The sequence below is a fragment of the Prionailurus bengalensis genome, chromosome B3 (genome assembly GCF_016509475.1).
Source record: "Prionailurus bengalensis isolate Pbe53 chromosome B3, Fcat_Pben_1.1_paternal_pri, whole genome shotgun sequence".
NCBI classification, from domain to species: Eukaryota; Metazoa; Chordata; class Mammalia; order Carnivora; family Felidae; genus Prionailurus; species Prionailurus bengalensis.
Window position 1 is genome coordinate 17,835,417 of NC_057355.1, and position 15,635 is coordinate 17,851,051.

Below are 15,635 nucleotides of genomic sequence, written 5' to 3' on the forward strand. Positions count from 1 at the left end.
GGATGTGCTGACGGGATAAATCCTACTTATTCACAGAGGCCATGTGGCAAAGAGCCACCTCAGTGGCAAGGCCACAGGGCTCGATGATGGAAAACTGACAAAGACAGACTTTCATGCCTGGTAAGGGTCATGCCAAGCTCGTCGTGCTAGTCCAAGTATTTTGTCTTTATGGGGAATGAAAAACAAAGCCACAGAAAGGTAAGATTTTTAACAACAACTCTAATTCTCACAGCCTAGAACTACTACTCTTCTTTTACACATTATCTGATGCGACAGCACGTCCGTGGCGGAGAAGCTACCCTGACGCTCATGAACTGTGGCTCTGTTTACACGTCAATTCTCAAGGCTGGCGCCAAGAAAAAAAAGATGTCAGGAAAGATGCCTTCAACGTTTAGAAAAAACACAAATGCGCCTTCACGGACGCATCTTTACAAGGCAGGCAGAAGTGATTTACTTAAATGATGACCTTGGCGGAACTGAAAGGACAAATCGAAACAGTTCATCAGGGAGCATTTTCCTACGGAAACAGGGGCACGTGTGGGTGGGCATTCCCCAAGCCACTCGGGCACCAGCCTTGTCCTCACTAGGCCCGAGTCCTCCATATCTACTCATTCCTGCAGCAGCTGTTTGCAGAGCATTGGCAATATGCTGACCTGTGTCCACCTCAGGGACAGAGCAGAGTGGCCAGGCCTGGGCCTTGCCCTCAGGGGCCTCCAGTGTAGTGGGGGAGCCAGACACTGAGAGATTTTTGTAAATGAACGTGTGATAACAACTGATGATAAGAGCTGTGGAAGAGAAAAGAAGATGGGGCGACGGAGGAAGAAAAGTGGGGGGTGGTCAGTGGTGGGAGAGGGCACTTGGTCAGTGAAGGCCCCTGTGAGGTGACATATGAGTTGAGAACGGCAGGATGGGGAGTCGGCCATGTGGGCACAGGCCCAGGGAAGGGGGTGCTGGTGCTGGGGTCCCAGGCAGGAGGACTGGGAGGTGTTTGAGGGAGCACACTATGATTCCCCTTCTCTCTCACTCTTGCTCTCTCTCCCTCCCTCTCACGTGCACGCTCGCACACTTGCACCCCTGCAACTCCCTTACCTGGAGGACCACTAATACTGAATCCCCAGGATTGCTGCATGGGTGGGAGGGACACCTCCCAGGACAAAGGGACCGATAAGGTGGGACCAGGGGCCCCAGGACGAGGGACGTATGAGATGAGGAAGAAAGGGGGCCCGGGGACTCTGGAGAGAGACCCCGTTTGCAAAGCTCTCCCCAAGTGTCTGCAGAGGGCCAGCCTTGAAAGTGTGGGTGTCATCCTCGTCTCCCTCACTCCTCACCTCTGAGTTGCCACGTGCCGTGGGCTCTACATCCTTATCGGCATCCCTCGACTCCCCCACGACCTTGCTCCAGCCCCTGGCCACTGTCTTGGAGCAAGCTACCACCACCTTTCTCCAGGACAACTGCAACACAAATATTTAGAGAACAAACACATCAGCAGGACGTGCTGGTGTGGGGAATCCTGCTGCGCACCCACGTATGGGTCACGGCTTCCTTCTCTAAAGCGGACAGCCAGCTCTTTGTATAAAAGCTGGACTCGCCTATTTCAGAGTTGGACAGAGAAAGAGATCCAGACCCTTTGAAAAGCTAAGCCTTTTGAGCTGCCTTTTCATGGCCCTTTCCGTGCCACCTCGTCGGGTCCTTCCTGAGCCAGTGCAGTCACGCCAACCATTCCTGACCATCGCTCTTTCCACCTGTTCGTGGTCACGCTGCATTTATGTGGTAGGTTTGGCCTTCCCCTCCTTTGCCAGCCCTCCACCCATAAACTCATGGTTGTCCCGCCTCTAGTGAGGCTCTGGCAAAACGCCAGTGTCAGGCCAGGACAGTCTGCTCAGACCACGGTTCTGCGCCCTCCAGACTCCCCCTCCAGACTCCGATGCCAATTTAGGAGCGTCTAAGGCACTGAGGACTCAACAAGCAGCAGCGAGAGCTCCGATGGTTGAGGAACTTTCCAATGTAGCCTTGTGTCGGGGGCAGTCTGGGCACGTTGCCCATCTGTGTTTTCTAAGGGATAGCAAAGGCAGAGGGGTGCTTTGTGTGGGCTGCTGTGGTTGGGGGGCCTGACCCCGAGGATAGGGACTCTTCTGGGCAGCCTATGGCCAGCAGAGCTGGAATTCTCATTCCCACCTAGCCTAGGGCAGGCACAAAGGAGGCTCCACATTTTCTCCACGGAAGGTCAAAAAGGGATGACCTTGATCCCTCTAACCATCAGCTCCTATTGTGATACTCTTATCAACCGATTTACAAACAGCTTTAAGTGAGGAGTGCTTGCAACGCCTTTAAGCCTGCTTCTCAACTCAAGAACAGGATTTTTTTTTTTTTAATATGAAATTAATGTCGTCATGACCTTACTCTCTTTCTAAAAGGATCTGAGGTGGGCTGTGGCAGCCCAACAATGGGTTAGTCAGTGATGATTAGGAAAATCAGGATCAAGGACAAATGGGACTACACATGAAAACAGTGTGGGCTAACATGGGGCTCTGTGGGGACTCCAAGCTCGATCTGGATCTCCTGGTATCCAGGACAACGAGGAAAACACCACACAGGCTAAAGGGAAAGTAAAACCAAGTGGTCCGCTGATAGAATGGCAGTGCGTGAATTATGTATAAAATACAGCTGTCAACCAGGAGGCTCTGTGTGCTTGGCCGGTCGCAGGAATGGCTGTTCTAGGGTCTCGACCCATGGCCACATGAGATCCTTCCAGGGGTGGCTTTCTCATCTACAATCTATGAGTAAAAACCATTTTCCTTTGCCCTTCTTCAACTGATTCATTACAGTGGGCTTTGGATTTCTTGGAGAGAGGTCACATAAAATTATGTTATTCTTTTATGGAGATGTTTAATGTCTGCCATTATAAAGCACTCAAGTAGTGGACTGAACCCTTAATACGAAGGCTGGATGAAGGAAGGGCCCAAACCCAGCTTCACCCTGTCACTGGGCCCAGGATTAATCCAGAGAGGCTACTGACCAAATGTATGTATGTTCAGAGGTGGGGGAGGGAGAGAGAGAGAATCCCAGGCAGGCTCTGCATTGTCAGCGCAGAGCCCCATGCGGGGCTTGAACCCATGAACCGTGAGATCATGACATGAGCTGAAGACAGACGCTTAACTGACTGAGCCACCCAGGCGCCCCAGGAAACAGTCTTTAGGAATTCTTTTTTGCCACCTTTCACCTGGATGGAAATGTTGGCAGTGATGTCCATCCTAGAATCAAACCAGGTCTCTATGTCACAAAAACATAGCAGAGGTTGTGCTGTGGAAATTTCCATCTGGAGCCAACAGATTTCTCCAATTTACTCCTGCAGGCAGACGCCTTTGAAAGATAGATCAATAATATGGTTTTCCTTGCAGTAATTTAATCCGGCTGTCTGCTTTGTCTCTCATGACTTCCTGTTTTTCATGCCCATGGGACCATGGCCGGGCCATGCAGCACAGGAGGGCACATCTGGAAAAGCTGGTGTTCCTTGGATTCCTGTTCCAGGGTTGAAAACTTGGGGGACACAGCTGTTGTGATAAATATGCGAGAAACGCTCGGCTGGTAGCTTTAGGGAGCTACCTAAGGGCTGACTAAGAAAGTGTGGCTCAACAGCTGATGCGCAAGTCCTGTGTGTGTCCTATGCCCACAATGTGGCCAGTCCTGTCCTCAGATGGGCACATGTAGAGGAGGGACGACAAGGACCGCACGTACTGCAGCACGCACACCCAATAGACATGCAGGTTTCAACCCTGTCTCCCTGCGTTCTGGCAAATGGCCAGAGAGCTTCAAAATGCCAAAGCCATTGTGTTCAGGACTGATGGTTAATGAGGCCAAACTAAAGTGAAAACATTTCACTAACTTCCACTGCAGGCTTGGGGAGTGATGAAACCTGACAGTTTGTTGAAGCTGAGCTGCTTTTAAGCCCTGTGGGTGGGCACGAGGCCCAGAGCAGTGATCTCGACCTTCCCCCAGAAGCTAGAATGCAGATCCCTGGGCCCCTGGACCCCTGTCCCAGACTCAGATTCAGAAGGTCACCCCGATGCAGGGCTTTAAGCCCCCATGCTTGGTGAACCACTGGCAATAAGGAAAGCATGTGGGCTTTACTATAGAGTAGCCTGCCCAGAGGCAATTTATTTACTTCTAGGAGCCTACGTCCTCTTGGCCTGTAAAACAGGGCTACTGAAGTCTGGGCTGTGAGGATCAGGAATGACGTCTGAGCACTGGGCAGCAGGAAGCCTGGCCCCCAGCCTGCAGTCAGCGGTGGTACCCGCCCAGCCCCGCCGGGGACAGCGGGGCTTCATACAGGTTCGTGTGGCCCCTGCTCAAGTTTCTTGAGCATCTGCTACCATTTGCCAGTTTCCCCCATTCCTGGGGTCCCTCCCCAGCCTGGAGTTGAGTGGCTAGGCTTTCCCTATTTCATGGACACTCCTCAGAGGAGAAACAAGGAAGGGGAATCACAGTGGAGATTCCCAGGGGCAGGCAGTGCCTCAGCCAGGAAAGCCCTGCCCTCTCCTCCTTCTGGTACTCTTCAGGACCCGGAACTCCGCCAGACCCTGCTGCTCGCAAAGCAGCCTGCCTTTCCTCCCCTCACTCCAACCCCGGAACAACGTGGGACAAAGGAAGCCTCGGCGTTGCTGTCACCTCCACTTTACAGATGAGAAAACTTCGGCCTCTTGCCTCGATTCTTGGTCCATTCCATTCTCAACACTATCCTCACATGATTTTTTTCTTTTCGTTTCTTTTTATTTAAAAAAAATTTTTGTAATTTAAAAAATTTTTGAGACAGAGAGAGGGCATGAATGGGGGAGGGTCAGAGAGAGAGGGAGACATAGAATCCGAAGCAGGCTCCTCGAAATCACAGACGGTGAGATCATGACCTGAGCCGAAGTCGGAAGCTAAACCGACTGAGCCACCCAGGTGCCCCCCTCTTTTTATTTTTTTTAAATTGCTTTTAAAGATTTTATTTTTTAAGCAATCTCCACACCCAGTGTGGGGCTTGAACTTATAACCCTGAGATCAAGAGTTGCATACTCCACCAAATGAGCCAGCCAGGTGACCCTGATTTTTTTTTTTTATGTTTATATATTTTTGAGAGAGACACAGAGCACAAGCAGGGGAGGGGCAAGTGAGAGAGGGCGACACAGAATCTGAAGTAGGCTCCTGGCTCTGAGCTGTCAGCACAGAGCCCAACACCGGGCTCGAACCCACGAACCATGAGACTGTGACCTGAGTCGAAGTCAGACACAACCTACTGAGCCACCCAGGTGCCCCAAAATCCTAACTACAAATAGAGACCTATGGTGCCCTGCTTAAAATTCCCTTAATGGCTCCCAGCTGCTTAGAGCAAGGTTCAGAAAACTTCCTGCAAAGGGCCAGATGGTAAATATTATGGGCCTTGCAGGCCAAGAGACAAAAATTGAGGCTACCGTGTAGGCACTTAGGTAACAGGAGGGAGTGCAATCTTCCTCAAATTTGTTTTATCAATGAAATTATGAGGAGGTTTCTTTGTAATCTAGTTTTGCTAATGAGAAGAACAGATTTCCTTTTTGGTGCCGATAAAATTTCACGTAGTTGGGGTTCAGGTAGTGTTCCCCTACCATCTGATCAATTTATGATCACCTGTAAAATGATTACAGGTTTAACGACTAACTGCAAAAACCATTTTTAACTTGGTCTATGTCCTTAACTATAATAAAATAAAACACAGGCAGTGAACTGGTCATTGTTTGGGACCCCTTCTTTTTAAAAAAATACTTATTTACTTTTGAGAGAGAGAGAGAGAGGGAGAGGGAGACAGAGAGAGAGAGAGGAGGGCCGAGAGATGGGGACACAGAATCTGAAGCATGTTCTGAGCTGTCAACACAGAGCCCAATGTGGGGCTCGAATTCACAGACTGTGAGATCATGACCCAAGCCCAAGTCGGACGCTTAACAGACTGAGCCGCCCCTAGACCCCTGCTTAAAAGATCAAGTCTCAGCTCCTTAACGTACAAACACAGCTGCAGGGACCTGCCCTCACGTCTATCCCAGAAACTCTCCCAACACAGTTGGCCCCAACTTTTTGCTTCTTAAACAGGCTTCGCTCTCTTATCCCTGAACTTTTTCTTCCAGCCCATTTCCAACCTGGGACTTCCTGTCTCTGCTCGCCTATATTCTCTTTCAGGACTACTTACCTGGACACCTTCCCTAAGCCCTTCCCTCCCATAGATCCCAGTGTGGACTTGGAGAACTTAGCACATAATATCACAGTTGGGCCTTTACAATCTGTAACTCCCTCACTGGCCTGGGATGCTTTCGAGGGAGGAAGCTACTGCCTACCTACTGTACTCACTGCACATGCTTCAAAAATAGGGACTGCATCCCAGGTCTTCTGTTTCCTGCACCATCTCCAGTGGGGACCACCCAGCTGCCTTGAGAGCACCATGTTCTTACACCCTAGCACGCTCCTGGCCTCAACTGACTGATCCAGGGTGAACACTGGACTCAAGTCAGGCCTACAGCCCTTTCTTGAGATCTTTCGAGCTGTGACTGAGAAATGGCACAGTGTAGGGAGTAAAACCCTGGAGGGCCGGCAGCCGTGATCTCCATCTTGAGGGGAGACACTACCATGACAGAGGTGGAGGAAGAGGATGTGCAGAGAGAAGCAGACAGGAGTCCTGGGCAGAGAGAACCTTGGAACATTCTCCTGAGCCTCAGCTGCATCCTGCTGTGCTAATCATCTGCCTAGTGGCCCTTCCTTGGAAACCACAAGACACCTGAGCTAGTTTGACCATTTTCTGTCGGTGGCGATCCAAAGATTCCTTGATCTTGGCAATCCAAAGATTCCTGATCTTGGCATTCTCCCCACCAGCCACTGATTCCCAAATGTTTTTAAGCATAGGAAGCTCTAGTTCAAACAGAATCTTACTGAGAAGCCCGGCATGTGAAATGGCTGTAATATAGGATAGACCACACGGTCCAGTGTAATAAAGCCCCACTCTGGCAACTCCTGACTTTGAAATCAATGCTGAGATACTCTTTTAGCCTCAGTTTCCTGCTTTTTTTTTTTTTTTAATTTTTTTTTTCAACATTTATTTATTTTTGGGACAGAGAGAGACAGAGCATGAACGGGGGAGGGGCAGAGAGAGAGGGAGACACAGAATCTGAAACAGGCTCCAGGCTCTGAGCCATCAGCCCAGAGCCTGACGCGGGGCTCGAACTCACGGGCCGCGAGATCGTGACCTGGCTGAAGTCGGACGCTTAACCGACTGCGCCACCCAGGCGCCCCAGTTTCCTGCTTTTTAAACAAAACAAAACAAAACAAAACAAAACAAAACAAAACAAACAAAAAACAAAAACAGAGCAGAGGTATCCAACTCTTCAGGTTGCTATAGGGCTTAAGTAAGTTAATATATGTAAATCGTTTAACACAGTGTCAGGGATAGAACAATCAGTCAATAAGCATTAAATTAGAAGTAGGGGATGGAGAAACCCAGGGCAACTGCCACTCTTAGCATCCTTATAACTCTTCCCTCAATAATGTCTTTGGCATATGTATAATGTTTAAATTATCTGAAATGATTAATATATCTTCCTGGTTAGACTGGAAAGTCTCACAAAGACAAGAAGCATATCTGTCTTGGTCACTGTTTTACCCCAGGTCTGCCTAGCACAGCTACTGGCCTCTAGAAGGTGACCAGTAACTAGTGTTGACTAAATGATAATAGATATATGTATCATCTTGTTAAAAAATATACACCATACATGTTGCCTTTTGCAACAGATTCAGAAAAGTCATAAGAGAGATAAAGGCTCAATGTACAGGGTAGCCTACTCAAAACTAAAGTTAATTCTTTTGGTTTGGTCAGTTACATTACTTGGAGGTTCCCAGGTTTCACCATTTTAAAACTAATTAATGTAATGAAAACACAACATGACAAGACTTCAGAGGTACACTTAAAGTAATAAGGAAAATTCATAGCGTAAAATACTATATAAAAAAATGGAAACAAATAAATTCAATTCCCTGTTCAAAAAGACAGGAAAAACTCCAACCAAGTAAAACAAAATAAGTTACAAGAAAATAAATAATAAGGATAAAATCAGAAATCAGTGAAACAGAATAGGAAGGCAACTGACCTACGGAGTTTGAAAAACTAACAAAATAGACAAACCACTAACTAACTCAGCCAGCAAACAAGAGAGGAGATCCAAATATAAAACTAAGAAATGACAATAAGAAGATAACAACTAAAAAAGTAGAAATTTAAGAAATTCATGAGATTACTTTGCAAATCTCTATGCAAATCTATCTGAAAATGACAGTGAAATAGATAAATATGGTTTACCAAAATGACTTCATTGGAGCCAGAAAGCTTCAACAGAGCAAACTTTACAGAGAAATAGAGAAGACTGTCAAAGAATTCCCTGCTACCCCAAAAAAGCACCAGGCCTAAAGAATTTCACAAGAGGTACAAACCTTCAAAGTCTTGTTTTAGTGCTGCATAAATTCCTGTAGGCTTAGAAAATAAAAGTAAACTTCCAAATTATTTTTATGAAGCAAATATGACATTGTTACATTGTTACTTAAACAAGTATCACTTACCAATAAGGGCAAAACATCCTAAAATAAATGTTAGCAAACAGAATCAACATTGCACTGAGAAAATAGTTTAATATGACTAAGGGGATTTATTCCAGGAATGCAAGGTTGGTTTGATATGATAATAAAATATACCATATTAAGTGATCTAACAAGAATCATATGGTTATTTAATTCCACTGATGCTTTGACAAAATGCAGCACTTTTTTCTAATAAAAAAATACTCATGAAAATAGAAATTGATGGATACACTTCTTTACTATGGTAAAATATATAAACCTTAGTCCAAAGCCAGCATGTACCATATCAAGAATCACTAGAGGCATTTGCACTAACATCAGAAACAAGACAAGGATGCCTATTATCTCTACTCTTACTTATTATTGTATTGTAGGTACAAGCCAATGCAATCAGTTAAGAGAAATCAATAAGAAACATAAGAATTGGAAAACAGAAAGTAAAACTATTTGCAGATGATGTAATGGTACACCTGAAAAACCTGAAAGAACCAATGTTCAAATTAACTCAAGCAAGAAAAGAATTAAGTAAGCTAGCAGAATATAAAATAACATAGAGAAACCAATAGTTTGCATGCACATACACAAACAGTTAAAAAATATAATACTGGATAAAACTCCATTTATAATAGCATTAAGGGATAGGAAATGCTTAGCAATCGACTTAATAAGAAATGTGCAAAACTTGTATAAGGAACACTTTAAAATGTGCCTGAATGATACGTAAGTGGATGTGAACAAATATAAAGACATCCTTTGTTCTTGGGTAGAATGACTCTACATCATGAAGATGTCAGTCCTCCTGAAGTTCATTTATAAATAACATGCTCCTCAAAAAAAATACCATCAAACTTCTTATGGAGCTAGACAAGTTGGCACTAAAGTTCAGGTGGAAAAATAAATATGGAAAAATGTCTACAAAACACAATAGTCTAGGGAGATAAAAAACCATGAGGGGAGTCTAGTCCTACCTGCTATTAAATCATGCTATGAAATCTCCATAATTAAGACAATTAGGCACTGGAATTTGAGTAAACAAAAACACAAACAGAAGAGAATAGGAATCTAGAAATAGACTTAAGTATATACACAAGTGTAGTACATGATGAAGGTGTCACCTCAAATCACTGGAGCATAGATGGGCTCTTTAATAAAATGGCACTAGACAACTGGGAAGCCGTTTGAAAAAAGATAACATTGGCTCCTTACCTCACACCTTCCACACAAACAAACCCCAAATTTAAAAAGAAACAGACATACAAGTACTAGAAGAACACATACAAGAATTCAAGAATTCCTCCATGAACTGAGTGTACCGAAAGAGTACAAGAAAATTGATAAATCACACTATGTAAAAAATTTAAAACATTTGCATGGTAAAAAAATAATTGATAATTCATTTAAAAACATATGTGTATAAAAGGATTACTATATTGCTTACCCAAAAAGTGTTGGCTTGGATCAACTGCGAAAGTGATGTCACCTTACCTAAATAAGCCACTGATAAAGTTTCATTTACAAACAGCATGGTGGAGGGAGAGAAAGTGACCCGTGGGGAGAGTTTTCTCTGCATTAGTACTGGCTCCAGCTTTACCTTCTTTAGTTTCTTGTGGGCCCCACTCTGGTTCCCCTGTGCCAGGTCGGCCCCACCTAATAGCCGGTATGTCTCTGCCACCTCCAGGCTGAGGTCACCAAACACTGCCACTTTGGCTTCCAGGGACTCTCTCAGGATGGAGATTGCTCTCTGTGAAGGGAACAAAAGTTAAAGTCTGGTTAAAAGCTCAAAGGCTGATAAAATCCATGCCTCTTAAGAAAATGGTGTGACTGATGTGTATTTCCACTTTTCAGGGGAATGGGTTTGGGTGGTGTCTCCTGAGCTAAGCCTACTCTCCCCTTTAAACAGGGGACAGGAAGTAGCATACATGTGAGCGGAGAGGTGCTCACCATGGAGACACAATGCATTGTGTCCTTTATGTGCCAAGACCTGTACTAAACAGTTTGCATGTGTGAGCTCATGTAATTCTGTCTCCTCTAGGTAAGTACAGTTTTAATCCTCACTGAACAGAGGAGGAAACTGAGGTACAGAGCAGTCAAGAAACTTGCTCAGGTCTGACTCTTGATGTCGGCTCAGGTTGTAATCTTGTGGTTGGGGAGTCAGGTCCCAATTGGCATTCTCTAGCCACCATCCCCCTCTCTCTCCCTCTTTCTCTCTCTCTGCTCCTCCCCTGCTCAGGCTCTCTAAAGCAACAAACATTTAAAAAAAAAAAAAAAAAGGAAAAGAAAAAGAAACTAGCTTAGGATCAGACAGACAGCTCCCCAGTGGCAGACCTAGGATCTGAATCCGGCCAGTAATTTGAATCCTTTTCAGTTGCAGGCTCTTCTGCCTATGTGCCCAGGGACGTTCTTACATTAAGTGAAAATTAGAGTTTCCTGGCAATGTATGTACTTACAAAACATCCAGAACATATTCCAGGGTTTTCTATTTCTCATAAGAAATAGCTTAGGAAACCAAAAGCAAACATTCCAACATGGTGAAAAATTAAATATATTTGACATTTTGTTTGGTTTCTTGGGTTTATTTATACCAACGTGGAATAAAAAACATGGCTTGGTCAGAACCCAGTATCTTCTGACATTAATCTCTTGAGTCAGACACTAAGACATACAGAGGGAAAGCCCTTTCTCCACCCCCCACATTTCTCCTGAAATTCTTCCGTGGTCTTGTACACGAAAGCGGGATTATGGCTGCAGGATACAAATGCTGAATTTGAGACTCAAATAAGGCCGGAACCAATTAAAGAGTGTCCCCACCAACTGGCCCTGGAGGTGTCCTGATAGCACTCCACAGACGGAAGGAGCTGGCAAAGCTCTACTCGTTTTATTGGCAGTAATATGGGTTAGGTGCTAGGGTTGGGGTGTGGAACCACAGAGAAGGCAGTGATGAGGCAGAAACAATTTCTTAGGTGGAAAGATGAAATCACCAGAGAAACTGGAAACTGTAAAGCGTGTGGCCTACCCTGGTACGTGGGGAACTTGCCTGATGCTAAAGTGCATCACGTCCTTTTGTATCACATCCCCTCCCAACCCCGGTGAGCAAGGATTTAGCGTGGGGCAGGTGTTGGGCTCGGCAACTTATTCTTGTCAATTGGTTGCCAGGTTTGGAGGAGCCCATGATGGAAAGAAGAGCCAGACTCTTTTTCCTAAATGAAGCTTTCAATGCCATTTATATCCTGACTGGGGAAACTAGAGACAGATCTGCATGAACTTGAACGGCAGGTCACGATGGTGATGGACGAGATGCGACATGGGTTTGGAGGAAACAGAGACTGTGTCAGTCTGTGAGAGGTAGAAAAACTTAAGGGAGAGGAGTGAAGAAAAAATAGGACCTGGATGGGAGGAGGAGAGGGAGTGGGAAACTGGGAGCCCAGGTGTGAGGAGGGCAAAGGGCAGAGCCAGGCAGTGGGCTAATCTGACTGCAGCACAGAGAGTGGGAAGGGGAGAGTGGGGAGACAGGCCGGGCTGAGGGATGGTGGGGGGCCTTTGCGCCAGGTTTGGGAGTCTGGATTTTCTTATGGGGAGTAAGAACCCGGAGAAGGTTCTTGAGCAGAAACATAGCACAACTAGAAGATAAACCCACACAGAGTATTTTAATCTGTGGCAGAGTGACCTTCACCTACATTTTACCTTAAAAGACATTTTCCTTCCCAAAGACCACCTTCCTGTTGGTGCAGGGTTCTAGTCCAATGTATCGGCTGTGAACACATCTGGGGTGGTCTGAGCACAGCCCCATGCTCATGCCTGGGACCGTCCTCGGGCTGAGCCTTGTCAGCCAGCTCCAGCTAGAGCCCACAGGGAGAGGGCTGTGACCCATGCAAGGTTGCCACGCTTGGGCGGACGGGTTGCGTCACGCACAAGGGCAGGAGAACGAGGGCAGCTGAAATCTAGCCTGTGTTCTGCTCTCCAAACAATGTGTGCTGGCACGGGCTGCATCCCCCCGAGGAAGAGGCAGCTTTTTCTATTCTTACAAGGGCACCGGAGGTCTGGCCGGGGGTAGAATGAAAAGAGCCAGTTTGCCAAAATCTCCGAGGGCGGCTGAGGGGAGCGAGGTGCATCTTTGGTCAATACCACCGATTTGGGTGACTGGGGCAAGGGCAGTGAGGTGTGGCATCAGTGACAGACACCAGGGCGGGAAGCCAGACAGGAATAGGGGAGATGATGGGTGCCCTGTGGTGGCTAGAGCAGTCAGGCGACCCATAGCCAAGCCTCCACCACCATGAGCAAGAGGGTTTCTGGCTACATGGAAATCAGTCCAGGCAGGGGAGAGACAGTACACATCCACACATATACTTACTATTCTTATGATCTGGTTCTATTACTCCTGTGCTGTGTTCATCATATTATTATATCAAACAGGATTCTATGATGAACAATAATGGGAAGAATCTAATGAGGACTGGGGAAAGGAATCAGGCAAACTGATGAGTCCTGAAAGATAGACCCTGCGTTATTTAGGAGATCAATGAGGAAGAGACCCCCAAGAGTAGGAACCAAAAGCTGGCACTTTCTGGAAGTGGGGATTAGAAAAGGCCAATGTGGCCAGAACACAGATCGGGGGAGGGGGCAAAAATAAGACTGGAAATGTCAGCAGAATCCAGATCCTTGAAGGTATTGTGAGACACACAGGATTCTTATTTATTTTAAGGGCATTGAGAAGCCGTTGGAGTATTTTACAAATGGGGGTTTCACTGATCAGATCTGCTTTTTGAAAAGATCACCATAGCTTCCTTATTCAGAATGGATGAGAAAAAGTCAAGAGTGGAGAAAACAGCTGGGGGACCAGAGTCTGTCAGAGTGGTCCAGACAGGAGGTGATGATTGGCAGAGGTGGACATAGCAACCAATACATTTTAGAGGTAACAATGACTGATGACCTGGAAGGGGTAAGTCATGATGGGGGTAGACTACATCCTGCCTCTAGACTTCTGACCTGAGCACCCTCCCTAGAACTTCTACAGATATTCTAGAATCTGAGGCCTCTGGAAGGCCCTTTTCTAGTTGGGGGATCCAGAAAAATATGGAAACTCCACATGTTATGGTTACTGTAGTCCTACTTTGGTCTGAGGAACATGGGAGCATCTAGATTAAAAACCTGTGTTCCTTAAGCTCCCATCAATTGAGAGGGGGGTTTAGGACAGAGCTGTGGGGGAAGTGTACAGAACAGCATAGAAAATAAAAGCTTTTCATCCCAAGGATTTGCCTTGATAGGTTGAAGTTGAAAAAAATATATACATCTATATACATAAAGGCAACAGCAAGTAGCTTTCTGGTAGCTGTTAGGCTTTGCATGGAATAAGTTCCCAAGGGTTTAATTACCAGTGAATATAAACTCTGGGGCTTGTTCTATTTTTACAAGCCATAAAAAAGCATGCCTGTATGGTTCAATGGACCGTGGGCTGTAACTTCTGTGCTGTGTAGCTCTCGTTAGATATGTAAATTCCATCCATAACCCAAAATTAGGAGAGAGGAATTAGGCACACTCACCGGCACCCTCTATCCCAGCCAGAACTGCAGGCTGTGATAAGCAGGGTCTGCCCACTGGGTTTTAGGTTTCTCGTCCTTTAGGATCCTTTGTGGGGAGTTGGGGGAACACGGCATCTACATTCTCACAAATAGTTTTCATTTTCCAAGAATGAGTATCTGGGAGCTGCCCAAGAGTGGCCACCTGGCATTATTTATCCCTGTCCCTATGAGAGCCGGGTACATACCTTGCCCATAGTAGATGCTTGATGGATGCTTGTAGAGTGAAGGAGTAGCCCTCTGGATGTCAACTCATGCAAATAACTAGTCAAACTTGGGTCCAAATGCATTTACCTCTTTTTGTCCGGTGACTTGTAGAAAATGGCAATAATCATCTTGAATTGAAAGAAATTTGGCTTTTCCCATCCCTTCAGCATCCTTAAGATTAGCCATGCTCTCTTGAAAATACTGCTTGGCCACATCTGAAGAAAAGCATCGTAAAAACATTTGAAGATTGCTTGCAGATTTGAAATGGAAACAGAATAAGTACCCTTTTAGTGGTGGTGAGCTATTTGAAAAAAATAAGTATTTAGACAAGAGGACCTAGTTAATTGGACTGTTTTTCAGAAAAGATTTAGGTCTCAGCAGGATACAGCAATTTACTTTCCTTGGTTTTCATACATTTTAGCTCTCCCAGCCATACAGTACAGATGGGGAAAATATTCCCCAGACTTGAACACACTGGTGAGTTTTCAGGTTAACCATTAATTCTTCCTCTAACTCTGGTTGCTGCTCACTGAGGTTAGGGCTCCGAGGGTCCACTCATTTTAATGGACTCTGTTATCTTAGAACATAATTTTACAGCATTAAAATTCTGCAAAATATGGCTGACACGCTGCTAAAGAAAGAAACTCAACCATTCCAAACACATAAACATACTGGTTATAATACAAGGAAAATATTTTTAAATATTTGCCAATCTTGAAAGCAAGAAAGGGAAAACCTCAGGTATGATAAATGAAGAAGGAACCAGAAGCCAGAACAGTGAGTGGGCATTGAAGCTGAGTGGACTGTGAGGGTGTTAGAAAAAAAAGGTATAGTCTGTAAGGGCTAAAGTTTTATAAGCCTGAGGACTGGTGATGAGGCCTGAGGACTGTGTATGGTAGGAAGATGGAATGAAGCTTGCTACCAAAAGCCAAATTCTTCTGTGATAGGCAGAATCTAGGAGGACAACTCTGTCTAATCCCTCCCCTGTGACATGGGTGGAACTTGCAGATATGAGGAGATATTATTCCTTTGATGAGGTTATGTGATATATCACAGTTGACTTTAAGAAAGTGAGATTATCCCTTGGGTTTAACCTAATCACCCAAGGCCTTGAAAAGCAGAGTTTTCTTTAGTTGGTAGCAGAAAAGGCAGCCAGAGACATTCAGAACATAAGGGGGATTTGACATGAAGGTCCTCCATTGGTGAGATGGAAGGAACTATGGTGTAAGG

The 15,635-nt window shown here is 45.6% G+C and overlaps 1 protein-coding gene across 4 annotated transcripts in view; it reads right to left on the bottom strand.

Moving 5' to 3' along the window:
• The window catches only part of TTC23 (tetratricopeptide repeat domain 23), a 105,692-nt gene that overhangs the window by 7,251 nt on the left and 82,806 nt on the right, over positions 1 to 15,635 (bottom strand). For 3 of the 4 annotated variants that reach the window (XM_043554782.1, XM_043554783.1, XM_043554781.1), the window contains exons 8-10: positions 14,493 to 14,620; positions 10,217 to 10,366; positions 1,329 to 1,451 (exon numbers count right to left, since the gene is read on the bottom strand). In XM_043554782.1, the coding sequence (XP_043410717.1) occupies positions 1,329 to 1,451; positions 10,217 to 10,366; positions 14,493 to 14,620 (401 nt within the window). The remainder of the gene's footprint in view (positions 1 to 1,328; positions 1,452 to 10,216; positions 10,367 to 14,492; positions 14,621 to 15,635) is intronic. The other variant, XM_043554784.1, reaches the window with a different exon arrangement.